This window comes from Heterocephalus glaber, unplaced genomic scaffold, assembly GCF_053883595.1.
Source record: "Heterocephalus glaber isolate CG9 unplaced genomic scaffold, H.glaber_assembly_v1.0 deba00001204, whole genome shotgun sequence".
NCBI classification, from domain to species: domain Eukaryota; kingdom Metazoa; phylum Chordata; class Mammalia; order Rodentia; family Bathyergidae; genus Heterocephalus; species Heterocephalus glaber.
The window spans coordinates 415,124-441,374 of NW_028258214.1; the positions used below are offsets into that span (position 1 = coordinate 415,124).

A 26,251-nucleotide genomic window follows, 5' to 3' on the forward strand; every position below is an offset into this window, starting at 1 on the left:
TGCAGGAGCGGGCAGGCGAGGACAGGCGCAGGCGGCGACCCAGGGCCCTCGGGGGGACGTCCGCGCAGTGCGCCGCCGCTACAGGCACTGAAACCCTGCCGCCTCAGCCTCCCCAGTGCGGGACGGCAGGGCCCGGGCGGCGACCCTCGGCGGGTCTCCTTGGGGACCCGGGAGCGCCTCCCTCCCGCCGCCATCCAGGCAGTGAAACGCACTGTTCGCGCATGCGCGCCCCGAACCCCGGGGCTGCAGAGCGGAGGGGGACCCCGCAGGCGCGGCAGCTGCGGTGCCCGGCCCTCCCCCCTGGGACCCGCGCCCGCTGACCTGCGCCCTGCCTGGGACCCGGCGCGAGCGGGCGGGAGGGGGCCTCCGTGGCCACCGCGGCCGCCCGGGCCCGCCTTCCCTGCCAAAGGGCTCCACCCTCTCGCGCACGTGACCCGGCGGACCAATCGCTCGCTCGCCGACTGCTCCGTCAGAGGCCCCGCCCCGCCGCGTTGCTCAGAGGCGCCATGTGGGCCTTGCGGGCCGCCGTCCGCCGCGCGCCCTGGCTCTCCACCCTGGGCCTCCGCTGCCCGGCTCCCAGGGCGCCCCCGCCGCCCCATCCCGCACGCCTGCTCGCTGCCGCCTCCGCCGGCCACGGGGGCCTGGGGGACCCGGATGGGCTGGGGAGCCGACATCGGGGCCGGGCAAGCCGCCCAGGCGAGGACGAGGAAGACGAGGAGGACGAGGAGGACGAGGAGGAGGAGCTGCTGCGGAGCGAGCCGCTGCTGCCCGCCGGGACGCAGCGCGTGTGCTTGGTGCACCCGGACGTCAAGTGGGGACCCGGGAAGCCGCAGCTCACCACAGGTCACCGGGCCCCGCCGCAAGGGAAGGGGCGGGGACTCGTGGGAGGGGCTCAGAGGAGGAGCCCATGGGCGGAGGGCCAGGGGCGGGCATTCGGGAGGAGCGGGGCCGATGAGGGCGAAGCTCCGGAGAGGCGCTCGACAGGCGGGTGCTCTATTGGTCAGAGCTGGGAAGGGGCGGTGCCAAGTGGGAGGCTCCGTGGAGGCGCTGGTTGAGCGAGTACTGTATTGGTCGGGATAAGGACGAGGGGGAAGAGGGCGGCGTAACGGGGAATCGCTCAATGGGCAAGGAGGGTAGCGGAAAGGGAGTGAGGAGGGACGGGGCCTATGAGGGCGGGGCTCAGAGGAGACCATCAATGGTCGGTACTCTATTGGTTGGTCACCAGGAGGGGCGGGGCCGGTGAGGGAAGGCTCTCAGTAGGTGGAGAGGTGGAGAAAGGCGCAGGAGGCGCCGGCCAGTGAGGGCGGGGCTTAGACTCAACAGGCGGGTATTCCATTGGTCAGGGCCAAGGAGAGGCGGGGCAAAGGGAAAGCTGAAAGGGTGAGGACTCGGGAGGGCGGGGAAAGAGCTCATTGGGCAGAGATGTTAGGGGTGGAGACTCGTGAGGGGAGCTGGGGTTTAGGGGCGGTGACTCAACAAGGGGGCTGGCTGGAGGGGGCGGGGCCTTGGCGGATCCCGAGGAGGACGAGATGAGCAAAGAGCTCTAGGTGGAGGCCTTGGAGGCAGGGCTGAGGGGCGGGGCAAGAGCTGATCTGGGGGTGGGGCCATTAGGCTCCATGGGCGGGGTTTTGAGGGCAGGGCATATCCACTGAGGGGACTTACAGCCCACGAGGTGCAGTGCTGCCAGCCGTCCTGTCCGGGTGCCCAGGCTGTGCACTGCAGCACTGAGGAGCTGCAGGGGTTAGAGTTAGGTTCTGGGGAAAAGGAGCTCAGGCTGGAGGTCTGCTCACCCACCACCCCTGTCGACCCTCAACCTTCCCAGCCCAGGAGGGGGCCTGGCCCCTTCCCCAGCCCCAGCCCCTGGCAGCCGCAGACCACTTCCTGTCTCTGCATTTGCCTGTCCTACACAGTTCACAACAGCGGCCTCGCACTCCGTGTCCTTCTGTGTCCAGCGTCTCACCCTGAGCCCCGTGGCCTCGGGGTCCACCCATGTGGCAGCTGTTTTAGAGCTCTGTTCCTTCTCACGGCCACATGATATTCCACCGTGTGCCTGTCTGCCTTGTCTCCTGCTGGCTTCTGCCTCTTGGCTGCAGTGAATGCCATGAACAGCTTTTCCCTTGCTAGGGCTGGGGCTGCGGACCCATGTGGTCATTTAACCAGCAGCTCCTCGGTGCCCGGCAGTTGGCTGCATGAAGCTGGAGGGCTGGGAGCTGGGACCCCACGGGAGTGGACACAGCATGGCTCGGTTTGCTGATGGCTCAGATAGGAGGTTCAGAAGTGGGAGCCAGGCTGACCCCATTGCCTGTCCCGGCCGGTGGAGGAACAGCTGGGGAGGACAGGGACCCCTGGCCCTCACAGTCCATGTGGCCGATGCTTGATGCTCCCTGCCTGTTTCCCCACCTGGGCTTGTCCTGGAGCCATGGCGGGACGCGTGTCACCTCCGCCCAGTGTGCACTGAGAGCCACGGAGGGGCCGCCATTCAGTCGGCTGCCATGGTCCCCAGCTCCCTCCACAGGGAGACCCTCTTGCCTCTGCCTCCTTCTCACTAAATGCACCCCAGTTTCCCGCCACCCCACCCTCACCCAGACACCACAGCACGCAGGGCTATCGCCAGGTTCCTGCTTGGCCCCACCTCCTCCCCGTGCTGGTCCCCCCCAGTCCTCTGCCGAGGCCCTGTGGGAAGCAGCCGTCCAGCTTGGGGTAAGCGCAGGCCCAGGCAGCGTGCGTGGGGCAGAGTCCCTGACCCAGCCTCACCTGTGCCCACAGCAGAGTGGCAGGTGGCGGAGGCGGCCGCACTGGTCCACACGCTGGACGGCTGGTCAGTGGTGCAAACGGTGGTCGTGCCCACCAAGACGCCCCACAAGAAGCTCATCTTCGGCAGAGGGAGCTTGGAACGCCTGACGGGTGAGTCTGTGTGGGCCGGTCCCTGCCCCTCTCCTTCCCTTCTGGGTTTTTTTTTTTTTTTTTTAAAAAAAGGAAAGAGCCAGGCGTGGTGCCACACACCCGTCCCAGCACTCAGGAGGCTGAGGCAGGAGAATCCCTGTCACTGTGAGGCCAGCCTGGGCTGCATAGTGAGTTCAAGCTCAGCACCAACTGCATGACAAGACCCTGTCTCACAAAAACGAAAAGGGAAGGTTTATTTTGGCTCATGGTCTCAGAGGTTTTAGTCCATGGTTGTCGGGTTCCACTGCTTTTAGGCCTGTGATGAGGCAGAAACATCACGGCGGTTGGGAGGGGTGGGGCAAAGCTGCTCACATCATGGTGGCCAAGAAGGAGAGAGCCGTGAAGCGCCTGGGGTCCTCATATGCCCATATAGCCACACCCCCAGTGACCTCACTTCCTCCCACTAGGCCACGCCCCTTAAAGGTTCCACCGTTTCCCTACAGGGTCTAAGCCTTCAATGCCAGATCCCAACCATAACATTCCGCCCTGGCCCCCAAGTGCGTGTGTCCATCTCAATGCAAAACACATTCATCTTCTCTCCAAGAGTCCCATCGTCTAAACAGTTCCAGCACTCATAGTTTTAGAGGGTTGCATAGCTGGCTGCTCCAGTGGTCTCAGGGGGTTCAGTCCATGCCCAGCTGCTCCAAGGCAAGAACGTCATGGCAGATGGGTGTTGGGGAGGAAAGACGCTCGTGTCATGGCAGCCAGGAAGAGAGAGAAGGGAGGAGCTAGGCAGGGAGATACAGTGTAACACACATGACATCCCCTTGACAACCAGGCCCCGGCTCCTAACAGTTCCTAACATTCAGCTGTGAGCTTGTCAGTGGGTTAATGCACTGATGACATCAGTACCCTCATGATCCACTTACTTCTGCAAAACTTCCCCAGGTTGTAGGGACACTTGCAATCCAACGATGGTGGTATGTACATGCAGGTGTGTGTCAGACCCACACCCCTCGAGGCAGACCCCACCTCACCTACTTCCTGTATAGCAAGCTCAGGGGCCCCAGGAGCAGGTCCTCAACGTGCATCTCACGGGCGCGTCTGGAGCTCAGACCCTGGGAATGCTGAGCTCTGACAGGGCCTCTGTTCCCCTTAGAGAGGATCAGGGCGTCTCCAGAAATCACGTCCGTGTTCCTGAACGTGGAGCGGATGGCCAGCCCCACCAAGGTACTCCAGTGCCCCCCGCAGAGGGAACAAAGCGGGCACAGGGCGTGATGGTGCCCTCCCCCCCGCCCCGCTTCTTGTGCAGTCAGCTGCCGTGGCCGAAGTCCCCTTGCAGACCCCTGGCTCACCCTCTCCTTTCTAGAAAGAGCTGGAGGCAGCCTGGGCCGTGGAGGTGTTTGACCGCTTCACCATCGTCCTGCACATTTTTCGCTGCAATGCCCGCACCAAGGAGGCCAAGCTTCAGGTGGCGCTGGCTGAGATCCCCCTGCTCAGGTATGCTGCTGGCTGCAACACCTGGTGGTGACAACACAGGGCCACGGAGCCCCGTTCTCTTTCCATGTGTTGGGGCCTTAGCGGGCAGGTGGAGGCATGCGGCGTGGCAGCCTCTCAGGTGACCTGTATGCCATGCAGGCCCGGGAGGTGGCCCACCCGCCCGCCCATCAGGACCCCCACCCCACTGCAAAAGCTCCACCCTGGGCTGTGGGTGAGCAGCAATGAGGAGGGTGGGGTCCCAGGGCCCAGTCCCTCCTGCCATCCTGGGTTCTCAGCTAAACGTCCTCTTCACCTTGGCACTGGGGTCCTTGGGCTTTGCCATCTTCTTGCTGGGAGGGACCCCACTGTCTGCGACCACTTACGGGGTCCCTTCCTGTTTTAATGCCAGGTCGAACCTGAAGCACAATGTCACCCGTCTGGACCGAAAAGTGGGGGCCTCCAGATACATCATGGGGTCAGGTGAGGGCCACACCTTCTGAAGTGCTTGTCCGATGGGCTTAGTCTCTTGTCAACATGGAAACAAATCATGCTGTGACTGCCTCACTCTGTTTTCTGCCTCTGTGATGAATGCCACGGGCTGGGAAATTGGTAAAGAATGGAGGTTTATTGGCTCAAAGAGTTTTCGAGTCCATGAACTGATTGCCCACTAATCCATGAGTGGGCCAATCCACTGATTCATGAATGGGTTAATCCGCTAATCTACAAATACATTAGTATATAAGTGGGTGATCCCACTAATGTATAAATATATAAGTAGGTTAATGCAGTGGCTTATGAATACATCAGTATATAAGTGTATTAACCCACTAATTTATAAATACACTAGTATATAAATGGACAAATCCATTAGTCTATAAATCCACTAGTATATAAATAGATTAATCCACTGATCCAGGAGTAGACCAGCTCACTAATCTATGAATTGCCTAGTAGGCTGATCCACTAATTCATGAATGCATTAATCCACTATCTATACATTAGACTATAAGTGGGTTAATCCACTAGTCCATGAGGAGGTAGAACTACTCATCCATGAATGGCCTAGTCCACTAATCTGTGTGTGGGTGAATCCATTAATCTATGACTTGATTAACCTACCAATGTTCGAGTAGTCTATTTCGCTAATTCATAAAGGATAAATCCACCCATTTATGAGTACATAAGCCCATAAGTGGACTAATACAGTAGTCCATGGACCTACTCATCCACGAATGGCCTAGTCCACTAATCTATGCGTGGACAAGCCCATTCATCTATGACTTCATTAATCCACTAATCCACCAGTGGGCCGATGTGCTAACTTATTAGTGGATTAATCCACCAATCTATGAGTGGTTACTGTATAAGTGGACTAAGCGGCAGTCTGTAAGTAGCCTAGTGTAGTCTACAAGTCCCCTAGTTCACTGCTCAATGAGTGGGCTAACTCACTAACTCATACATGGACTAGTGTGCCAGTCTCTGAACAGATCAATGTAGAAGTGGATTAATCCACCAGTCCTTGAGTACGTAGCCGACTGGCCCACAAGCAGGTAACCTGCTCATTTATAAATGGATCACCCGTTAACCCGTGAGCAGAAATTCACCTATCTGATGGCACTGACTTGTGCGTGAGGTATTCTGCCAGCCCCTGTGGTCCATGAACTCATTCGTCCACTGATGAGCATCCAGCCTGCCGCCGGCCCCCGGCCTGTGGCTTTCGGGACTGGGGTTCCAGAATGCGAAATCCAGGGAGCCGGTATCATAGTGGCTCACTGGGGCCGGCCTGGCACGCGGCCCGTGTTCTGGGGTCAGGACGTCGACTCGCCGTCCAGGCCACCCCCGTGGAGGGAGGTCTGGGGACCTCAGAGGGTGGGGCCCGGGCCCAGGCGGTCCCTCGTGTCCTGAGGACGTGGCCCACCTGCCCCACTGGTGCCCAGGGCCCGGTGCTGCCACCTGCTGACTCTGTTGTGATCGCGACTCCCACCTCGGCCCGCAGGGGAGTCCTTCCTGCAGGTCCAGCAGCGGCTGCTGAAGGAGAAGGAGATGAAGATACGGCGTGCACTGGAGCAGCTCCGCGGGAAGCGGGTGCTGCTTCGGAAGCAGCGGACCAGGCGGGAGTTCCCGGTGGTCTCCGTGCTGGGCTACACCAACTCCGGTGAGGGCGCCCAGTCCTGTACGGGTCCCGTGCTGTCCGAGTGTGGCCAGCGCGCTGGGATGTCTCTGGCCTCACGGCGCCCACGTCCCCAGGGAAGACCTCGCTGATCCGGGCCCTGACCGAGGACCCTGCTGCACAGCCCCGGGACCAGCTGTTCGCCACCCTGGATGTCACGGCGCACGGGGCCTGGCTGCCCTCGCGGGTGCCCGTGCTCTACATGGACACGGTGGGCTTCCTGTCCCAGCTGCCGCACAGCCTCATCCAGTCCTTCTCTGCCACGCTAGAGGACGTGGCCCACGCAGTGAGTGTGCTGTGGAATGCAGGGACCCATGCGCTGGGCCCCAGTGGCACTGCGCTCCCAGACCCAGGGCCTTGGCAGGGCTTAAACCCGAGGGGTCCGGCAGAGCCCGGGAGGCTGAGACAGAGGCGTCCCGGGCCGCTCCGCTGTCCCTCCACAGGCTCCAGGGAGACCCTCCTGCCTCCGTCTCCACGCGGCTTCTCCCTGTATCTGTGTCTCCTCCTCTGTCTCTCGTGAGGACGCTGCTGTTGGATTCAGGCAGGAGGCAGGAGGATCTCTATGAGTTCAAGGCCAGCCTGGGATACAGAGTGAGACTTTAAAAAAATTTTTTAAGTAAAGAAAAAAGATTTTTTTAAAACGTGCATTCCAACAAAGAGATCCAAAACACACACCTGCCTGTCTCCCATGGCACAAGTACACGTGCCTCCTAGTTTCTGTATTTTCCAAATTTTGCAACCGTATGCAAGCCTTTTATAAGTAGGGATAAAACATTCTTTGAAACGTGAACTAACTGGGCCAGGGATTTAGCTCAGTGGCGCTGCACCTGCCTCGCAAGTGCAAGGTCCTGAGTTCCATCCCTGGTACCCCAAAAAAGGGGAAATGAATTGCCAGATATGGTGACACACATCTGTAATCCTAGCACTCAGGAGGCTGAGGCAGGAGAATCTCTGTGATTTTGAGCACACTGGGGTACATAGTGAGTTCGAGGCCAGCCTGCACTCCCTAGGGACACCCTGTCTCAAGACAAAGCCAATCAGTAAAACGACGTAAAGCTGGGCATGGAGGTTTCTGCCTGTAATCCAGGATACCTGGGGAGCTGAGGAAGGAGGGTCACAAGTCCAATCTCAGCCTTGGAGGCTTGGCAGGACCCTGTTTCAGGATAAAACCACTGGGCTGGGCTGCAGCTCACAGGCCTGACTCCCACCCCATAGCCCTGCCCTCTGAGCCCTCCCGGCAGCTGGGGGCCTGCAGGTCGCTGACCCTGGGCAGTCCCGCCTGCAGGACGTCCTCATGCACGTGCGGGACATCAGCCACCCTGAGAGCGAGCAGCAGAAGGCCACCGTGCTGTCCACGCTGCGGGGCCTGCGCCTGCCCGCCCAGCTGCTGGACTCCATGCTGGAGGTGCACAACAAGGTGGACCTGGTGCCTGGGTGAGACAGGCGGGGGCGGGGCGATGGGCAGGGCGGGGCAGGGACACGGACGTCCCGGGCAGCACGCTGAGCGCCCCCACACAGGTACAGCACCGCGGAGCCTGGCGCCCTGGCCGTGTCCGCCCGCCTGGGGCTGGGCCTGCGGGAGCTGGAGGCCTCGCTGGACGCCACCGTGATGGAAGCCACCGGGAGACGCGTGCTGACCCTCCGCGTGCCGCTGGCCGGGCCGCAGCTCAGGTGAGCAGGACCCGGCAGGCGGCCCTACACGCCTGTCAGCGCACCACTCGGGAGGCCGAGACGGGAGGGTCCCTGGGAATTCGAGGCCAGGCTGGGCCACCTAGGAAGCGCCGGTCTCCAAAGAAGAAAGGGCCCTCGGAGCCTGAGCCCGGGGCTCACGCTGCTCCCCGTGTCCCAGCTGGCTGCACCGGGAGGCCACCGTGCAGGACGTGACCGTGCAGCAAGAGGCGGGGGCCGCCCTGGTCACTGTGGTCATCAGCAGCGTGGCCTACGCCAAGTTCCGGAAGCTCTTCCCGGAGTAGACGCCGGCCGGCCGGGAGCTGTACTGACTCAGCCTCAGCAGAGCAGGCAGGCGTGGTGGCCGCGGTCCTCACACTTCTGGCAGCCGCTGGTCAGTGGCTGGTGTGAGGGGAAACTGGTCGTGCCGGGCGTGCTGTGACCCAGCACTCGGGAGGCTGAGGCAGGAGGATCAGCGTGAGTCCGAGGTGGCCCTGTGAGACCCCGGGTCCCGTGTCCCGGCCAGGAGGACAGAGCGGTCCCCGAACAGGACAGCAGGACCGTCCCCACAGTGGGGGCTCTGCTCGGCATCCCCACGGCTGAGCGGTACGCAGGACAGCCAAGCTCACGCCTCTCCGATGGCCTCGTGGAGAGAACGCACCGCGGCAGAGTCTGGTTTTCTTTGCTCTATTATTTTAATTGTGTGTGATCTTTAAAGAGAAGTGTTACGTGGGGCGGGGATTTAGCTCAGTGGTTTCACCGCCTGCTGCCCAAGCGCAAGGACCCGAGTTCGATCCCCGGTACCAAAGAAAAAAGTGTTCAGTGAAAATAACATTTCGGAAGCCAGGCCTGGTGGCAAACACCTGTAGTCCTGAATGCGGGAGGCTGAGGCAGGAGGGTCTCCCTGCGCTCAAGGGAGGTACATGGCGAGACCCTGTCTCCAAACAGCACCAAATGAGAGTCGGGAAAAGCGGGGCGGACACATTACCCCAGGACGCCCGCTGGCCAGCGGGTGCGCTCCCCGGGTCGGTGGGCTTTCCCGGCAGGGTCTCCGTGGGGCCCGGGCTGTGTTCCGCTGCGACCCCCACAGCCGGCCCCTGGGAGCTGCAGTCCCAGGTCGCAGGTCGCCGCGGCCTGGACAGCCTGGGTCCTGCTGCAGACGCCGTAGGAGGGGGCCGGGGTCCCCGTCCCTCTGTCCACTCCGTCCCCACCCGACCGGCGCCGTCAGCCCCGCAGCAGCTTCTGGTTGAGGCCGATGACGTCGGTGACGAAGGTGTCGGCCCCGATGAAGTCGCCGGCGATGATGTTGGTGCAGCTGGGGCCGGGCCCGGGGCTCTGCTCTCGGACCCACGCGCTCAGGGCCGGCAGCGCGGGCAGCGTCAGCTTTGCCAGGGACTGGGCTGGGTGCGCGAGGATGTAGCCCAGGGACTCCGTCAGGTTGGTGCCCGCCACAAACAGGCCCCCTGCACGGGAGGAGCGGGTTACACGGACGTGGCCTGTGAGCCCCGGCCGGGGCCAAGGACGTCCCAAGGCCCACAGGGGGACAGTAAAGTCCCGAGACATCCACGTCCTGCTCCCTTGCGTGTCCGACACCAGCAGCCCCAGGGACTCCAGAGCTGGCAGTGCCCAGTGGTTCCCTCGGTGTGCACCCCACAGTGTAAGAAATGCAGGTGACCGGGACCGGGCACTGAGAGTCCTGGTCCCTGAGAGAAAGACAGAGACAGAAGGACGGAGATCTCAAGAGCAAGACACAGATGCAGCCGGGTGGGGAAGCGGGGCAGCCCCTGTGCAGGGCCCACGCCTGCGGGCTCTGCTCAGAGTGGAGGTGCTGGGTGAGCCGGGCACGCGTGTGTGCAGTGCACGTGTCTGAGAAGCCCTCGTGGGATGCCGCAGCTGCAAACACACCTCGGGTGGGCCCCCGGGCGGAGAGTCCTACCCTCCACACTGCCGCATGGAGGACGTGGGTGTGCGGGTGTGCACGTGTGCCTCTGATACACGAGTTTGTGTGCACATGGATCGGTGTAAGTGCACGTCTGGTCCACACAAGTGCGTGTCACACACGTGCACTGGTGCCTAAGTGTGTTATGTACACAGCTGTAGCCACACATGCTTCCATGCTCGTGCATGTTTGTGTACCGAGCAGGGTGCAGGTCTTGTGCATATGATCCTAGACAAGCGTGTGTACAGACCGGTATCAGTGTGCTGCAAATGTGCGTCCCATACGCGTGTGCGTGCCCACGTACGAGTGGCTACAGCAAGTGCATGTATTACCCGTGTGCTTCCGTGGGTAGGCGTGTTTCCTGTGTGCTCGTGCTTGTGAGCATAACGTGCATGCCCCCACGTGTGTGCACACCCATGTCTGTGTGCATGCTGTCCCTGGGTTTGGGGGCCACACCGGGGCGGTGCCGGCCGGGCTGTCTGTGTGGGGCCCTGCCGCCCCCCGTACCTGGCCGGCCGCAGCTCTTCATGGTCTCCAGGTAGCGGATGAGCGCCTGGCTCTTCACCTGGTCGCCCCACCAGTAGGGGATGCCGGGCCAGAGCTCGGGGTGCCGGGCCACGGTGGCCTCATCCTCGTAGGACAGCAGGACCTGCTGGCCGCGCGCCCACAGCTGCCGCAGCGTGGGGACCTCCTGCGGGGTTGGGGGTGGTGGTGGGCGGGGCGTGGGGTCCCGAGGCCCAGGCGCGCCCCCCTCCCGGCTGAGCCCCCACCCCGCCCTGCGCTCACCCCCCGGGGACACAGCGCGGCCCCGAAGATGTTCTTGATGCAGGTGACCAGGTACTCATGCAGGTCCTCGCCGAGCCCCTCGAAGTTCCTGCAGGCCACGACCAGCACCTCGCGCGGGTGCTGCTGCAGCCACTCCGAGATCTCCGTGAGCGTGTCCTGGGGCCGGGCAGGGGAGGCCAGGGGACATGGGGAGAGGCCACGGGGACACGGGGAGAGGTCACGGGGACACAGTGAGGCCAGGGGACATGGGGAGAGGTCACAGACATGCGCGGTGAGCTGCAGACAGCGGGGGGGCCACAGGGAGAGGAGGGCTGCGGGGCTGCACGCCTGTGTGCGTGTGTGTGCGCGTGTGAGCGCAGCCCAGTGCAGGGCCCGTGCCGAGGCGGGAGGTGTCAAGTCCGGAGACCCCAGATCCCCTCAGCTCGCAGGGGGACGCAGGGGCCGGCAGCGAGCCCTCGGGGGCCTGAACTCGGGCTGCAGCCCGAGGACCCCACTGCCGGGTCAGGGTCAGGCCCTGCAGCGCGGCCCCAGGCCCCACCGCTGCGCTCACCTCCACCAGCGCCGTGGTGTAGACCATGTGCACGAAGTGCAGGTTCCGCCGCGAGCCGCCCGGCTCGTGGGCCACGCGCAGGTCCAGGTAGCGCACGCCCGCGGCCAGCTGCTCCGAGACGTCCAGCGTCTGCGCACGGCGTCGGACTCAGCGCTGCCGCCCAGGCGGCTGGGCCCCCGCCGTGCCCCCCGCATCTGCATCTGCAGAACCCAGGGCCCCGCCCCTCCCCGGGCTGGGACAGAGAAGCCGGGCGGGGAGGTGGCGCACGCCTGTCAACCCAGCACTGGGGAGGCCGAGGCAGGAGGGTCCCTGCGAGGTTGAGGCCAGCCCGGGCTCCACAGTGAGTTCAAGGCCAGTCTGGACTATGTGGCGAGACCCAGTCCCCAAAGCTCAGTAGGAAACAAAAGTAACAGAGAAAGTAAAAAGTTAATATGAACACTAGAGGACCAGGGATTTAGCTCAGTGGTTTTGCCGCCTGCTGCACAAGCGCAAGGACCCAAGATCGATCCCCGGTACCAAAAAACAAAACAAAACAAACAAACAAAAAAACTAACTAGAGCAACACAAAATAATCCTGAAAAAAAAAAAATGAACGTGAAGTAGTGAAATAACTAATGATGAAAGAGCAAAATTGTAATATGAACATTAGCAAAAAAGGGGCAAACCATAGCCTGAGAGCAAAATTCAAAACTAGTAAAAGAAGAAAATAATGAAAAAGCAAAAGTTAACACTAATAGAACACAAAATAATAATGACAAAGCAAAAACTGGCATTAGGAAGATGAACACCAACTGACAATTAAAATCAACCTGGCTCAAAAGGGCAAGGTCCTGAGTTCGATTCCCAGTACCAAAAAAAAAAAATAAATCAAATATTAATGTAAAGACAAAACAAAAATTGTTTTCCCTCCCTATGCCCAAAATAACAGAAAAAAATGAAATATATGAATATATGAAAGAAAAATAAAACGGTTCGTATTCCCTCTCTCTACCCAAAACAATAATGAAAAAGCAAAGAACAACATAAAAAAGGAAAAGAAAATGTTTCTATACTCTCACCCAAACACTGGGTAAAAAAACAAGACTTAATGTAAAAATAAAGTGAAGGAAAAGAAGATAGAATTATGCTCTCTACACAGAATAGTAACGAAAAAGCAAAAACTGATATTAGAGCAAAATAGTAAAAGACACACAAAACAATCATGAAAAAGCAGAAGTTATTCTTCCGCTACCCAAAATTATAAAAAAGGTTAAGAAAAGTTAACATTCAGAAGGAAGCCAGCATGGCTCACACCCGCTATCCTCTCTGGAGGCTGAGGCGGGAGGATTTCAAGTTCCAGCCCAGCCTGGACAACTTCGGGAGACCCTGGCTTAAAAGAAAACCGGCAAGGCGCCTCCCCACGGCATCAGATAATCCCACAAAATCACTCTGTTGGGGGGGACGGGGTACCGGGTCTTGCTCTGTAGTCCAGGCTGAACTCACTATGCAGAGGAAACTCGTGGAAATCCTCCTGCCTCAGCCTCCTGAGTGCTGGAGGAAGGCCAGGCATTCGGCACCCAAACCACGTTTCCATCCGCGGATTGCTCCTCTAGGAAGGTTTCCGGCACTGCCCAACGGCTTAGCCCTCAAGATCCGGGCCCCAACCCACCCGGGACCCCCGAGGGTCGGTCTCCAAGGCGCCCGGCCAGCCTCGCACCTGCGTGACTGACCACTTCAGCACCACGGGCTGCGTGATGCAGGGAACCGCCTTGCTCAGGAAGTGCAGGAGCCGCGACTGGGTGCGGGACACGGGCGACCCCCTGTTCAGGCAGTAGGTCATGGTGTCGTGGCTGCCTGTGAGAGACGGGCGGGCGTCGCACCGGGCATCAGGCCGTGCGTCCCCTCACACCCGGGGACTGCGCAGGGGACCTCGGGGGACGGAGGGCGGCCGGGACGCAGCCTGCCTGCTGCTGGGGCCAGGCCCTGGGTGGAAGCCTCCTCCGGCGCGGGGACGGGAGAGGACACACGAACCGTGCGTGTCTTAGGTCTGCGACGCAGGCCGTCTCCACGCGGGGTGTGTGTGACTCCGCCTCTCCTGCACGGCTCGGCTCTCTACGTACCCAGCGCCTTGGATTTTCAATGCATTTCCGGCGCATTTCCGGCCCCGTCTCACTCTGTGGCCCAAGCTGCCCTGGAACCCTGCAGATCCTCCGGCCTCAGCCCCCAAGCCCAGCACAAGGGTCTGGATTTCTCCCTCCCCGCCCAGGGAACCATGGGGCCCATTTCACGCTCATTTCCTCACTGGCCGAGCGGGGTGCGGACGGGAGGCGCCCGGGGCGACCGGGGCCGGGGCCACCCCTGGGGCTCCTGAGGGAGCGGAGCAACTCAGCCACCCCTCCCGCTGCCTCGGCCGCCTCTGGAAACCGGGCTCCGACAGCAGCGGGGCGAGAGGGCTGGGGTCCCCAGCGCGGCCGAGAGAGGCGGGCAGCCTGGCGCGGGCTGCGGGGAGCGAGCCGGTGGGTGGGTGGGTGCGCGCGCTCCCAGCACGCCCCGCCAAGCACACGCACGTATCCCACGCACGCCCTGGCGAGCACACGCACGTATCCCACGCACGCCCCGCCGAGCACACGCACGTATCCCGTGCACGCGCACACGCGCCGCCGAGCACTCGCGGGCCTGAGCTCACCCGGGAGGGACAGCCGGTGCAGAGGGACGTCCCACAGCCGCGGGCACAGCCCCGACATCCAGTCCGCGGTAGCCCCGCGGCCCTCGGCGCGCCGGGTCCCGAAGATGCCGGTGGCGCTCAGCTGTCCGGCCATGGAGACCTGCGGCGGGCGGGCGGGCAGAGAGGGTGTCGGGGTTAACACGCTGCTCACGCTGGCCGCTGTGGCTGGGCGGGACGCGGTGGCTAGGGTCACAGCGGGAGCAGAGGAATTCGGGGTGAAGGGGCGCTGTCAAGGGCTGAGCTGCTTCCCCAAAGGTTTGTTGATTGACTCTCTGACCCCAGGACCTCAGGATGCAGCTGTGGATGAGTCTTAAAGAGCCATGAAGGTAAACTGAGTCCCCATTACGCTGAGGGCTCCCGATGTCACCCTGGTCCCGGGAATCGGGCGAGGGGACGTGGACGCCCCAGGAATCGGGAAGTGCCCCGCCTGGGCCCGGCCCCCCCCCCCCCCCGCCTGTTGGTTTTCTAGACCCGAGAAAGTGCCGAGCTGCCCCCCCCATGCCCCGAATCCGAACCCGCCCGCGGTCGCCCCCGTCAGTAAACACGCAGGGCACACGCCCGGAGCCCTGTCCGCCTTGTCCGTGTCCCTCTGTCTGCCGAGTGTCTGACTCTCGCGCTCTCTCCTCCCCACCCCTCGGCACGTGCTAGTCGAGTGAATAACAAACCTCCCGGTCCGCACACTGCTCCGAGTCTCCGGGCCCCGCACACCGGGACAGCTCTCCCTGCGCGGCTGGGGTCCCTGCGGGGAAATCCGGGTGAAATGCGAACTTGTTGGCCCCCGCGCCTACCCGGCCCTTCGCTCCTCGAGACGCCCCCGCGCCTCGTGACCAGCACTCAGGGCCCTCGAGAGCGGCCTCAGAACGGCGGCCCTGGGAGTGGCAGCGCTCCAGCCTCTGAGTCCAGGTGCTGATTACAAACCGGAGGCTTAGCCGGGCGTGGGGGCGCGCCTGTCGGCCCAGCACCAGGGAGGCTGAGGCAGGAGGATCTCTGAGAGTTTGAGGCCAGCCCGGACTGCACAGTGAGACCTTGTCTCCAAAAACACACCCCAAAACCAAACAGAAGGAACACCAGGCCCTCAGCAGCACGCCTGCCACACCTCCAGCCCGACCTTTGGCCCGTCCTGAGATGTGGGAATTTACCTGAAGGCTGAGCAACGCCCCCAGGGGCCTCCCGCTAAGATCCCCGGGGGGGGGGGGCAGATGGCGACACTGCGTGTCCAGCCAGAGGACGGAGCCTGGGCCGACAAGTCCACCCCGGGGCAGGACAGGCTTCGGGACAGACTGCCCACTGGGTCGGGCGGGGGGTCACGGTCCCCCCCTGACAGCCTCCCCCCTGGAGCGGTGGAAAGACCCTTCCCCATGGCAACAGACCCCTCCCCATGGCACCAGATCCCATGGCAACAGGCCCCTCCCCATAGCAGCAGACCCCCTCCATGGCAACAGCTCCCATGGCAACAGACCTCTCCCCACAGGAGCAGACACCCCCATGGCAACAGACCCCTCCCCATGGCAACAGACCCCTCCCCATGGACTCCCGATGTCCACCTCTACCTCAAGCTCTGAGCCAGGCTGCAGCCTCCGGAGCCCCAGGTGGGGTGGGGGGTGGGGTCCCCTCCGTCCAGGCGGCCCCCAGGACGCAGGGCTCAGACGGCCCAAGGGGTCTGCGCAGCAGGACGGCTGCCCCATCACGCGGGGCCACCTCCCGACCCCAAAGGGCTCTGGGCCTGGGGACAGGAGCCCCGGGCTCAGCAGGCGACAGGAGGTGACTCGGGCGGCCTGCAGCTACCTCTGTCCCCCGGGCCCGGACATCCCCGAGAGGCAGCTGCTGGAGGGGCGGGCGGGGCGAGGCGGGGCCAGCGCCGAGGACAGGGATGCAGGGCCGCCAGGCGCAGTGCTGCCCCCATCAGAGGTGGCCTTGGGGACCTGGGGTCCCCCGCGCCGACCACTCCACGCCCCGCCCCGGGGACTCGGGCCCCCCAGCCCTGGCAGCTTCTCCCCAGGGCCCGCCGACCCCAGCCCCATCCCGCACGCCAGCCCGGCCCGGCCCCGCACGCTCACCGGCCTGGGAGCCCGGCCTGTCCACCTGAGCGGCTCACGGGGCGCTGCGAGCCGCACAGAGGGCGGACCAGGACGGTGGCTCTGGACCCCGACCGGACGGCGCTGCGTGCCCAGGCTGGGCCGGGCCTCCTCCGCCCTCTGAGCCAGCGTGGAAGACTCAGCCCACGATCGCGCATACCTGGGCCCACGCCCGCGCCCCGCCCGCCCCAGCCGGGACCCCGGCCTCTTCCGGGGAAGACGCCCGCATAGCTTCCCGCTGACTCCCCGACACCGAGCTGTGGCCTTCCTGCAACCCCCGCCCACGGTGGAGGCCGCTCCCGCTCCCGACCTGACCCGGCCGGGCCCAGGGAAGCCAGTGAAGCCGCCTGCAGCGCTGTCTGCACCCGGGGGTGTGCACGGGCGGAGGAGGCGCGGGGTCCGATGTGCAGACCGCCTGCCTGCCTGCCTGCCTGCCTTTCTTCGCTTCTAGTTCTGGCTTGGGGGTGTAGGGTCGCTGTGCGGCCCAGGCTGGCTCGGAACTCAAGGCAACCTCCTGCCTCAGCCTCCAGAGTGAGCGAGCGCTGGCAGCTTTCCGAATCTTTCTGCAGCAAGACCAACCCGGGCTGCTGGTTTCACCCTGGCTCTCAGGGGGAGGAGCAGCGCCGGGCGTGCGGACTCGAGCTTGGTCTGGGGGCCCAGGAGTCACGGGCGCAGCGGGGACGTGTGTCTGCCTGTGCCCCTCCAGCACCCACACGGGGCGCGCTCCTGCCCCCTGCTCACTTCCCAAGGAAAGCTGCCCTCCCATCACCTTCTAACTCCCATTAGTAAAAAACAAGGACCCCGCAGGCGTAGGGGCACGCCCCTCGGCCCCCCTCGGAGGCTGCGGCAGGAGGGTCGCCGTGAGTTCTGGGGAGTGAGACCCTCCGGTGAAAACCTGAATGGATGAGTGGGCGCAAGCACCCACGCCAGCCAGCCGGCGGCACCTCAAGTGCTGAGCGGACCCGCAGGGCCCCCGCTGCTGTCCCCAGTATCTGCCCACTGCTGGGGTCACCCCAGGCCACCCGGGCCCACGCAGAGCAAACAAAGCCTCCCCTCCTCTGGTTTCGACACCCGGGCTTTGATCCCAGCCCCGGGCCGGGTCCTTCCGTCCCGAGTGGCCCTTGTCCTGGGTCACCTGCTTCCCACGAGACCAGGCTGAGGTCAGGGAGCCCCCCCCCCGCTCCCCTGCCCTGTGTCCCCCAGTCCCCCGCCACCCCTCTGAACCTGTCCCCATCCGGTGCCCAGAGCAATGGGGACCCGGTCAGCTCCGTGCCTTCCGCCCCCAGGTGCCCAAAGCCCAGGGCGGGGCCAGGTGCTCGGCGTGGCCCGGGCAGAGGGGCCCTGCAATGTGCAATGTCCCGGGGCAGGCGGGCGGGCGGGAAGGACCCCAAGCCACCACACCCGGCTCTTCCCAGCTATTTTTGGTTTGTTTGTGTTGAGACAGAGGCTCGCTGTGCCGCTCACTCAGGCTCGCCTCCAACTCACCGAGACCCTCCCGCCTCAGCCTCCAAGGGCCCTGCTTCGCCCTGTCCTCCCTCTGGGTGTCAGGTGGACACGGCCACCGTGCTGTCCCCACCTGCTCCCGTGGCATCACCGGCGCCTCCTCCGCCCCGTGCTCCGAGTGTGACATCACCCCACTCCACTCCTGCTGGCCTGGCCAAGTCACCTGCTCTCCGGCGCGACGGGGCGGGGGCCACCTACCCGAGCTGTCCCTTGTCCACCCCTCCCCTGGGCCCTGGGCCATGTGGCCGCTCTGTCCCTGAGCACGGGACTTCAAGAAGGAGCTCGGAGGAGTCCATGACCGCCCTGCCTCAGCCTGGCCTGGTCCGGCCTGGCCGGACCACTGGGCGGGGGGTGGGGTCCCCAAGATGACCTCGACAGCCCCTGGGTGCTGGAGCCGTCCTGGTCTCTGAGATGGGTCCTGAGGTGCTTTTTCACTCTGTTGTTTTCAGTCAGGGTCTCACTGTGCAACCCCGCCCTGTGGTGACCCTCCTGCCTCAGCCTCCCGAGTGCTGGGAAGACAGGCCTGCGCCACCTCCATGCCTGGCTGGGCCTCAGAGACTGGTGGCCCAGGTGCTAGAGAAGCTCAGGGACCTGTCCACTCCTCACCCTGCTCCAAAGCGGACCCCACTTCCCGGAAGACCCTGCGTGCCCCAACAGCACAGGCCAGGCATCGTCCACGCGCACCGGGCACCTCATGCTCTACAGAGCCACGCGCTGCCCATGTGAGGCGCACCCGAGGAACAGGGCTCACCCCTGTGATCCCAGCACTGGGGAGGCTGAGGCGGGAGGATCGCCACGAGCTTCAGGCCAGTTACATAGTGAGACCCTGTTTCAGAAAAACAAACACAGAAACAAACAAGTAACAGGTGGGATGCTTTTCCGGGCCATTTTGATCTATTCGGTCCTGCAGAACCCAGGGCCTCTCGATTGGAGATTGCGAAACTCACAGGTAGGAAAAGGGAAGGAAAAATAAATGCAGGCGCAAGTGGTCAGGTGTGGAACTGCCACTCCACTGCACTGTTATTCGGTCTAATCGTTTTTCAGTTTCCCTCCGAGGTCTCCGGGAATGGGGTCTGCTGAGTTGCAAAATACTGGCTTTGTCTTTTCCCAGTTTCCGGACAAAATTCAACTCTTCACAAGGTCCTGAGTTCCTTCCCCAGTAACAAAAACCAATATTGCTTCTTGTTGCACTGCCCGGGGATTTCAGGAAAAAGCCAGAACACCGTGTGGGGTCCTCTTTGTTTGTTTGTGTGTTTGTTTTTGTGGCAGGGTCTCCCTTTCTAGTCCAGGCTGGCTGCACACTCCCGGAGAAGACCCCTCGCCTCAGCCTCCCGAGTGCTGGTGTTACAGGTGCGCATCTCCCAGGCGCGCCATCCTAGCCTGGCTGCAGAGCCGGGATCTCACCTGAGGCGGGAGAGTGTACACAGACCATTGAACGATGTGTCTGGCACATCGAGGACTGCAGTCCTCGGTCCTTCCTTGAAAACCGAGGCTGAATGTCAGCAGTTGCCTCTGTGAACGGCTCAACACCAGGGCTTGGCACCCACGTTCCAGAGGAGACCGGCGGTTTCCCATCCCTCCCTCCCGGCAGAGATTGACTAGCAAAGTCAGCTTTGCACAGGGCTCGCAGGCGGGCCCCCGGGCCGCTGTGCGGATGCTCCCATTCGTTCCTCCCTTCCTTTGCTGAGGCAGGGCCTCGCCATGCAGCCCAGGCTGGCCTTGAACGCACGGAGACCCTCCTGCCTCAGCCTCCCGAGTGCCGGGATGGCAGGCGTGCGCCCCTGCCCGGCGTCTCCTCGTGTTTTGTTAAGGGTGTCACTCCGCGGTCTTCACTGTCATTTTCACAGCCCGACCCGTCCCTGCTCTTCTCTCTGTCACCACCTCTGTCTTCTCAGGGTTTGTTTTCCGCTTTCCCTGAGGCGGCTTCCCTGAGCCCCAGCTGCTCCCGGCGCCCCTCGGCCCCTCTGTGGCCCCACTGTGCTTTCCTCCGCTCGCCGTCTCCCTCTGGGTCTCGCACCCAGGGCTGGAGTCTCTGTCCCCCGGCAGGGCAAGGAGGGCCTGGCTCGGGGACACCGCCTGGTGTCTCAGGGTCTGCAGGCGCGGAGGAGGCCAGGGCCTAGGGGACCCTCCCCGAGGTCGCGTGCCTCAGTTTCCCCAGGGCCCAGTGGGGACCAGCAGAGACCCACAGCGGGTCTGAGTGGGGAGGACTCACCGGACCGAGGTGGGGCCCGCGCCCTGCCCAAGGCGCTGGGCACCCGGGTGGGGGGCGGGCGTCGAGCTCTGGGGGAGCTGGCTCGGCCCCGAGTCTGCACACGGAGTCCGCTTCTGCCCCCTGCACTTCGCCACGGTGACTCCCGGAGCCTGCAGCCCCGTGGCCGAGCCTCAGGACGGGACGTGCGGGCAGGGACGCCCCGCCTTCTCTCAGGAGTGGGGTCGAGGCGCGGCCGGGAGGCTGGAGAGGCCCCAGGGTTTGCTGCTCCTCCAGCCTGAGCCGCAGGAAGCCGAGCTCCGCCCCAGGAGGCCAGGACCCCGCCCAGGGCGGCCCAGAGAGACCAGGCCTGAGGACGCAGGTGCTGCCAGGAGGACAAGAGGCCTCTGGGATTCAATGGAGAGGCTGAGGCAGGAGGACGCCCAAGGTTCCAGGCCAGCCTGAAGCACACAGCGGGACCCTGCCTCAGAAAGCCAGACAGGGTACACGCGGCCTTGGCGAGGGGCACGCAACGTCGGAAGACAGGGCAGGGCGGGCTGGGGCAAGGAAGCCGCGGAGGGCAGGCGAGGGGGTGGGCCTGAGACCTGGGGACCATTGCGCATGTGCGGGGTCACAGGACACAGCCGTGGGGCGTGAACCCCGGGAGCCGCCCTCTCCCGTCCCGGAGCCCAGGAAGCTGAGACCCAGGCGTCCCGGGCTGAGCTCCCTCCCCAGGCTCCGGGGAGACCCCCCCCCCGCCTCTGCCTCCTCCTCCGGGCTCCAGGTGGCCCCGGGCTGCGGCTCCATCGCTCCCGTCTCCGCCTCCGTCTCCGTCTCCGTCGGCTCCTCCTCTGCCTGCGTCTCCTCTGCCTCTCGTGAGGACGCTGCCGTTGGAGTCAGGGCCCCGACCCAGACGGCCTAGTCCTCAGATCCTGCTCCTCCCATTCATTCCCTCTGCGGGGACCCGTTTCCGCTCAGGCCCCAGCGTGACATTCCGGGTGCCACGAATCTGGGGCCCCACGTGTAACTCGCTGCACAGCCACGCGATGCATGCGCGTCCGAATCCCGGGACTGCATCGTGGTGGCCTCGTGTGGCAGAAACATCTCTGCAGATGACATGAAGCGAAGGCCTTGAGGGGATCCCACCCTCGTGCTGTGGGGGGCCCTAAGTACAAGGAGACGTCCTTACCTGACAGGTGAGAGCCAGAGTCACACTGCCCGCCGGTCATCCCAGCACTGGACAGGCTGAGGCAGGAGGATCTCCGGAGTTCCAGGCCAGCCTGTGCTCCTTGGTGAGTTCAAGACCAGCCTGGACTCTGTCATGAGACCCAGTCTCAAAAAACAAAAATATTCTTTACCTGATTAGCAGAAACATTTTGAAAATACTGATGGCAAACAGTCCCTCCTGTGTTGGTTCCGAGGCTTATCTCTGTGGACAGAAACTGAATTTTGTGGCCGTTTTGAAACCTGGTGTCAGATTCGAGACCCGGTGAGCTGGGTCCCTGAGGCCCGAGAACCACCTGGGCTGTCCCCAGCCTGCACCCAGCGCCCTGGGGTGGAATATAAACAACACACAATGCAACACCATGCGTGAGTCATCTCTGAAGAGCACACGCCACAGGGAAAGAAAGACTTTGCTCTCAGACCTTGTATCAAAGTCCTTGCATTTGGTTGTATTTATTTATCTGGGTCTCACTGTTCAGTCCGGGCTGGCCTTGAATTCCAGGTGATCCTCCCGCCTCAGCCTCCCGAGTGCTGGAAACACAGGGGTGTGGTGTGTGGCACCCTGCCCGGCTTGCTGTTTTAATTTTAAACAAGCAGGACTCACCATTCAGGTGACATCCAGGCATACAACCCCTGGAGCCCCTCGGAGCCAGGCACACTGCGGCAGTGAGGCGCGCAGAGGCAGGGGGCTCTGGGCTGGGCCAAGGTCCTGGCTGCTGCCCGGACCTGAGCCCGACGCCCCGGGAGCTGCTGTGTCCCCACACGCGCAGCAGGTGGCGACAGAGACCAGAGATGCTCCGGGTCCCCAGGTAGGAGCCGAGCAGGCAGTCTGGGGAGCCCAGGTCAGTGCTGGCCGGGGCTGGCTCCCCTTCTCTGTTTCCTTTTTCTGAAGTGTTCAAAATTTAAAGTGGAATTCAGATACCATTCAGCTGCCCAGTGCACGGAAGACAATTCAGCAGCAAACATCACCTCCAAGATGCCCAGAAATCCTCATCCTCAGAGGGGTCCCTGGCCCTGGCCTCTGTCTGTCCCCCTGCCTGGCCCTGAGAACCTTCATTCTGTCTCTGGATTCCCCTCCCCAACTTCCTGTCTGTCTCTGGATTCCCCTGCCCCACTTCCTGTCTCTGGAATCCCCTGCCCCACTTCCTGTCTCTGGATTCCCCACCCCCACTTCCTGTCTCTGGATTCCCCTGCCCCACTTCCTGTGTCTGGATTCCCCTGCCAAATGCAAGGTCCTGAGTTCGATCTCCGGTACTCAAAAAAAAAACAAACAGTTGAAGTTCCTTCAATTGCCTTGTAATTAAAGTTTAGTGAAAATGTTCTTTTTGAAATGATAAATTAAAAACAGAAATAGTGTGGGGCTGGCCTTGGACACCCTGCACATCCTTCCTAATTCAGTCTGATGTCAGCATTCCACCACAACTGTTTCCAATCTTTTTATTTCTGTTTCAAAATCTGAAAACAAAACTGGACACAAAATAAAACAAGAACTAAGCTACTGGAAAGCCACCCCCCAGCCCTTCTCCTCCTCCTGTGATGGTAACTGCTCTGGATTTGATGCTTCTTGTTCACAGATTTTAGGTGTTTCCACTTATTACTGTACCTGTAATTCTATACGTACGCACACCACGCACATACATAGTTTCTCCTTTAAAAACTGCCTACAAATAGCTTCTTACTGTATGTATGGTTTCCCATATTGCTTATTTGCCAACACATTTTCCAGGAAGCTTGGATTCCTAGTTCTGAGACATTTCTGAGACTGCACTCTGGCCTCACTTCCGGAGGTGACCTGTACGTCCTCCCAGCCTCACCTTGCTGCCGAGGTGTCCACTCTTCATCAGACTCCTCAGTGTCATCCACCGGGGGGTTGCTGGTTCGCCTTCATTGACACATGAAAGCCGGTCGATGGGGTTTGAGACCTGGAAGGAACAAAATCTTCCTCCTGTAAGGGAACGGCTGGGAGGAGAGACAAAAGGCAGTGGCAGTGGAAATGACAGAGGCCAGGTGGGCAGGGGAAGTGGACATGGCCTCTCCAAGTGTTGGAGCAGGGCTCAGCTCTGCACTGGGCAGAACAATGAAGTTCCCTCCAGACTTGACTCCATGTGAAAGGGAGCTGTGTGCTGCCCCTAAGACAGAGCTGCAGGGACATAGGGACCGGAGGCCTCCTGTTTCCAGGCTAGTCTGACCCAGGATTTCTTGTTACCTATAGAAAGCATCATATTGTAGTTGTTTTTCACATTCCTGTAGTGTTTTTTCTCAAACTTTCCCATCCTGGCCCATTCTTCCTTGGAGAAGTATCTGGAAATGTCCTTGAAAGCATCTTTGACCTGGAGAAAAGAGATTCCGTGTGATATGCCAGCCCAGCTCCCAGGATGGAGTTTCCTCCTCTCCTCCACTGCACCTGTGGGGCCCAGCCTGGCTCTGGGTCTCTGTGAGGCAGACTGACCGTGCTTCCCCCAGACACCTGTGTGCCCTGAGCAGCAGTTGTCCCCACAGCCTGGGCCACACCCGCACCCCCACCCCAGGGTCTGGTCCCCACCTCCCTCCGCAGACCCTGCCTGGGCCGGGCCTGGCCTCCCCAGCACGCATCTACCTTGGGCTTCTGCCTGGCTTCCGAGGAGCCCTCCTCCGGGCTGTCTTCCAAGGAGCTCTGGGCACTCATGGAGCCTGGACAGCAGCCAGGGAGGTGCAGGCACCTGTGGAAGGACAGGAGCTGAGGGCCGGGCTCTCTGCTGGCCCCAGAACGGGGGGACCTGGGAAGGATGGCCTGAGGGTCTGGGACAGGAACCCAGGCAGAGGAGCCCCTTCCTTCCTCTGTGCATGCCCAGGGGCCGTGTGTGTACATGTGAGTGCGCTGCAAAGGTGTGGAGCACTCCAAAACAAACCGTAAGCCTAGCCTTGTCCCTACCCTATCCCAAACCTAACCTAACCCCAACCCTAACCCCTAGCCCTAGGCCTGAGCCTAACCTGACTAGCTCTAAATCTAACTGAGCAGGAGGGGTCATCCACAATCCTGTGAGGTTCCAGGAGCTGGGGTTTCCACCTGGGGACTCCGGGTTGGGGGCAGTGTGTGGGCCTTGGCGGGCATCCATGGTCAGGGTGAGATGCGTTTCCAGGTCGAGGTGATTGGGGGAAATTCAGGCTGAGGCTGAAGAAATGAGGGTTTCTGAGGTGGGCAGGGTGGTGCACGCCTGTCTTCCCAGCACTCGGGAGGCTGAGGCAGGAGGATCGCCACTGGTTTGAGCCCAGCCTGGGCTACACAGTGAGTTTGGGGCTAGCCTGAACTACAAAAGGAGACCTGCCTCAAACAAACAAACAAGCAAACCCTAGGGTTTCTTGGGGGGAGGTTGTGGTGGTCACTGGCACTGAGATAATTGGGGGATTTCTTATAGGGTGATTTTGGGGTCTATAGGGCTGAGATAATTAGGGTTTCTCAGGAGGGAGTTGGTTGGGGGTTCCTTGGGTTGTGGTCATTTGGTGTCCTTGGGCTGAAGAAATTGGGGTTCCTCAGGTTGGGGGTGTTTGGGGTCCTTGGGCAGTTGGCATTGGTTGGTGTTTTTTGGGTGGAGGGCGTTTTGGGGTTCTTCAGGCCGAGGGAACTGCGTCACAGGGAGGACAATATTTGGGATCCCTGAGCTGACAGAATTGGGGCTTCTTCGGTAGGATGTATTTCCCTTTCTGCTGAGGGAAGCGGGGCTTCTCAGAATGACAGAAGTGGGGTTCTTGCCTGGGGAGCATCGGGGGCCCCATGGGTTCAGGGAGTCGAGGCTTTATGGGTGGAGGATCTTTAGGAGCCCTAGAACTGAGAGAACTAGGATTTCTGTCGGTGGGGAGGGGCACGGGGTCCCCGGGCTGACAGAACTGGGTTTTCTCTGGTGGGGGATATTGGGGGTCCCTTGTGCTAAGGAACACGGGTCATCTTGGAGTGACGGAACTGGGATTCGTAGCATGGGGAATGTCGGGGTCCCGTGGACCGAAAGAAAGAGGGTATCTTGGGGGGACGTGGGGTTCCTGTGCAGACAGAATCGGGGCTTCTTCGGAATCCCGGGGCTGGTGGCGTTGGGCTCCTGGGGTGGGAGATCCTTGGGGTGTCCGGGCTGACCGGGGCCCTCGGGGGCAGACGTTCGGGGCCTCAGGCTGGGGACTTGAGGTTCTCAGGGAGGGTTGCGTGGGACTGGGGCGCTGGGCGGGCTGTGGGGCGTCGCCGGCTGAGGGCTTTGGGGCTTCTCACGCGGGCCGGAGCTCTCGGCGGGTACTTGGGGTATTCGGGGTGCCCGACGCCTTGGGGCTCGGCGGGGCTGTGGAGGCCATGGCCAGTGCCAACGGAACTCGGCTCCCTCAGCTCGGGCTCGCACACACTGACGTCTGAGGACCTGGGGCTGCGGGGCTGAGGTGTTCGGGAGCCCGGTCTGGGGCAGTGGGGCGCGGGGCCTCCGACAAGGATCCAGGTTGTAGGAGGGAGACGCAGAGGAGCCCGGACCCCAGGCTTTGGGGCTCCCTCTGGAGCGGGGTTCAGGTCCCTCAGGGCGGCGGGGCTCGGGGTCTCTCAGGGCCCAGGGACTTGGGAGCTCGGGGGGGCTGGGGGATACTGAGTTCCCACCTGAGACAAGGAGGTCATGCCGAGGATAGGGAGGCTGCTCCCTCGGCCACCACACACTCCTGACTGCAGACCACTGGGCGCCTCAGAAGTCACTGCGTGGGATAGGCTAGATGCAGCCAATCAGCACGGAGAACAAAACCGCCTCACCAATGGGTGCTCAAGACCCCATTGGGGCAGGGCGGAGGGCGGAGCAAGGCCTGTCAGTCACCGGTGACCCCGAACTGGGTGCGGGTGGTGGGTGGGGCCTAATTTCCCCGCCCTGCGGAAGGTCCCACCCCCCACCGCGATTGGCTGCTGGGGTCCCAGGCAAGGCCACCAGAAAAGGGGCGCAGGCTGGTGGGCATCTCGGGGCTGGCCCTGGGGCGAGCCTAGGGCAGGGCGAGGCTCCAGATCGGAGGAGGGTAGGTTGGGCTGAGGGAGAGTCTGGGCTCGGGCTGTAAGGCGAGCGTCAGGGATGAGGTGAAGGTCTAGGGCAGGTG

At 62.3% G+C, this 26,251-nt stretch overlaps 2 protein-coding genes across 13 annotated transcripts; one reads left to right on the forward strand and one right to left on the reverse strand.

The window, feature by feature from the left end:
* The first annotated feature begins 380 nt into the window (after positions 1 to 380).
* Positions 381 to 9,060, forward strand: Gtpbp6 (GTP binding protein 6). Of its 4 annotated transcripts, none has more exons than XM_021246362.2 (10): positions 381 to 843; positions 2,770 to 2,904; positions 4,043 to 4,113; positions 4,253 to 4,383; positions 4,772 to 4,842; positions 6,359 to 6,517; positions 6,610 to 6,818; positions 7,818 to 7,949; positions 8,051 to 8,203; positions 8,382 to 9,060. In XM_021246362.2, the coding sequence occupies exons 1-10, from the start codon at positions 507 to 509 to the stop codon at positions 8,640 to 8,642; spliced, it is 1,659 nt and encodes a 552-aa protein (XP_021102021.2). In that variant the 5' UTR covers positions 381 to 506; the 3' UTR covers positions 8,643 to 9,060. The 4 variants fall into 4 exon arrangements, with proteins under 4 accessions (XP_021102021.2, XP_087066909.1, XP_021102020.2 ...); XM_087210783.1 differs by having other exon boundaries at positions 382 to 843; positions 7,818 to 7,966; XM_021246361.2 differs by having other exon boundaries at positions 387 to 843; positions 2,767 to 2,904.
* Positions 3,112 to 25,878, reverse strand: Plcxd1 (phosphatidylinositol specific phospholipase C X domain containing 1). Of its 9 annotated transcripts, none has more exons than XM_087210785.1 (13): positions 25,773 to 25,878; positions 23,766 to 23,868; positions 23,376 to 23,499; positions 22,984 to 23,091; positions 21,135 to 21,700; positions 19,970 to 21,051; positions 14,845 to 14,918; positions 14,141 to 14,279; positions 13,172 to 13,308; positions 11,476 to 11,604; positions 10,926 to 11,081; positions 10,647 to 10,830; positions 8,872 to 9,663 (listed from the first exon to the last, which is right to left on the reverse strand). In XM_087210785.1, the coding sequence occupies exons 6-13, from the start codon at positions 20,559 to 20,561 to the stop codon at positions 9,425 to 9,427; spliced, it is 1,650 nt and encodes a 549-aa protein (XP_087066911.1). In that variant the 5' UTR covers positions 20,562 to 21,051; positions 21,135 to 21,700; positions 22,984 to 23,091; positions 23,376 to 23,499; positions 23,766 to 23,868; positions 25,773 to 25,878; the 3' UTR covers positions 8,872 to 9,424. The 9 variants fall into 9 exon arrangements, 8 of the variants coding, with proteins under 8 accessions (XP_087066911.1, XP_087066910.1, XP_012921940.1 ...); XM_087210784.1 differs by having other exon boundaries at positions 22,984 to 23,128; XR_015451141.1 differs by lacking the exons at positions 21,135 to 21,700; positions 22,984 to 23,091; positions 23,376 to 23,499; positions 23,766 to 23,868; positions 25,773 to 25,878 and adding an exon at positions 3,112 to 3,671 and having other exon boundaries at positions 3,921 to 9,663; positions 19,970 to 20,561.
* Positions 25,879 to 26,251: the final 373 nt, after the last annotated feature.

Coding starts and splice junctions, on each gene's coding strand:
- Gtpbp6 (XM_021246361.2), top strand. CDS start 507: ATGTGGGCCTTGCGGGCCGCCGTCCGCCGCGCGCCCTGGCTCTCCACC. Junction 7,950..8,050: donor TGCTGGAGGTGCACAACAAG/GTGGACCTGGTG, acceptor GCCCCCACACAG/GTACAGCACCGCGGAGCCTG. Junction 8,204..8,381: donor CTGGCCGGGCCGCAGCTCAG/GTGAGCAGGACC, acceptor CCCGTGTCCCAG/CTGGCTGCACCGGGAGGCCA.
- Plcxd1 (XM_087210785.1), bottom strand. CDS start 20,561: ATGGTCCCCAGGTCTCAGGCCCACCCCCTCGCCTGCCCTCCGCGGCTT. Junction 13,309..14,140: donor GCACCGGCTGTCCCTCCCGG/GTGAGCTCAGGC, acceptor CGTCTCTCACAG/GCAGCCACGACACCATGACC. Junction 10,831..10,925: donor CCGCGCTGTGTCCCCGGGGG/GTGAGCGCAGGG, acceptor CCAACCCCGCAG/GAGGTCCCCACGCTGCGGCA.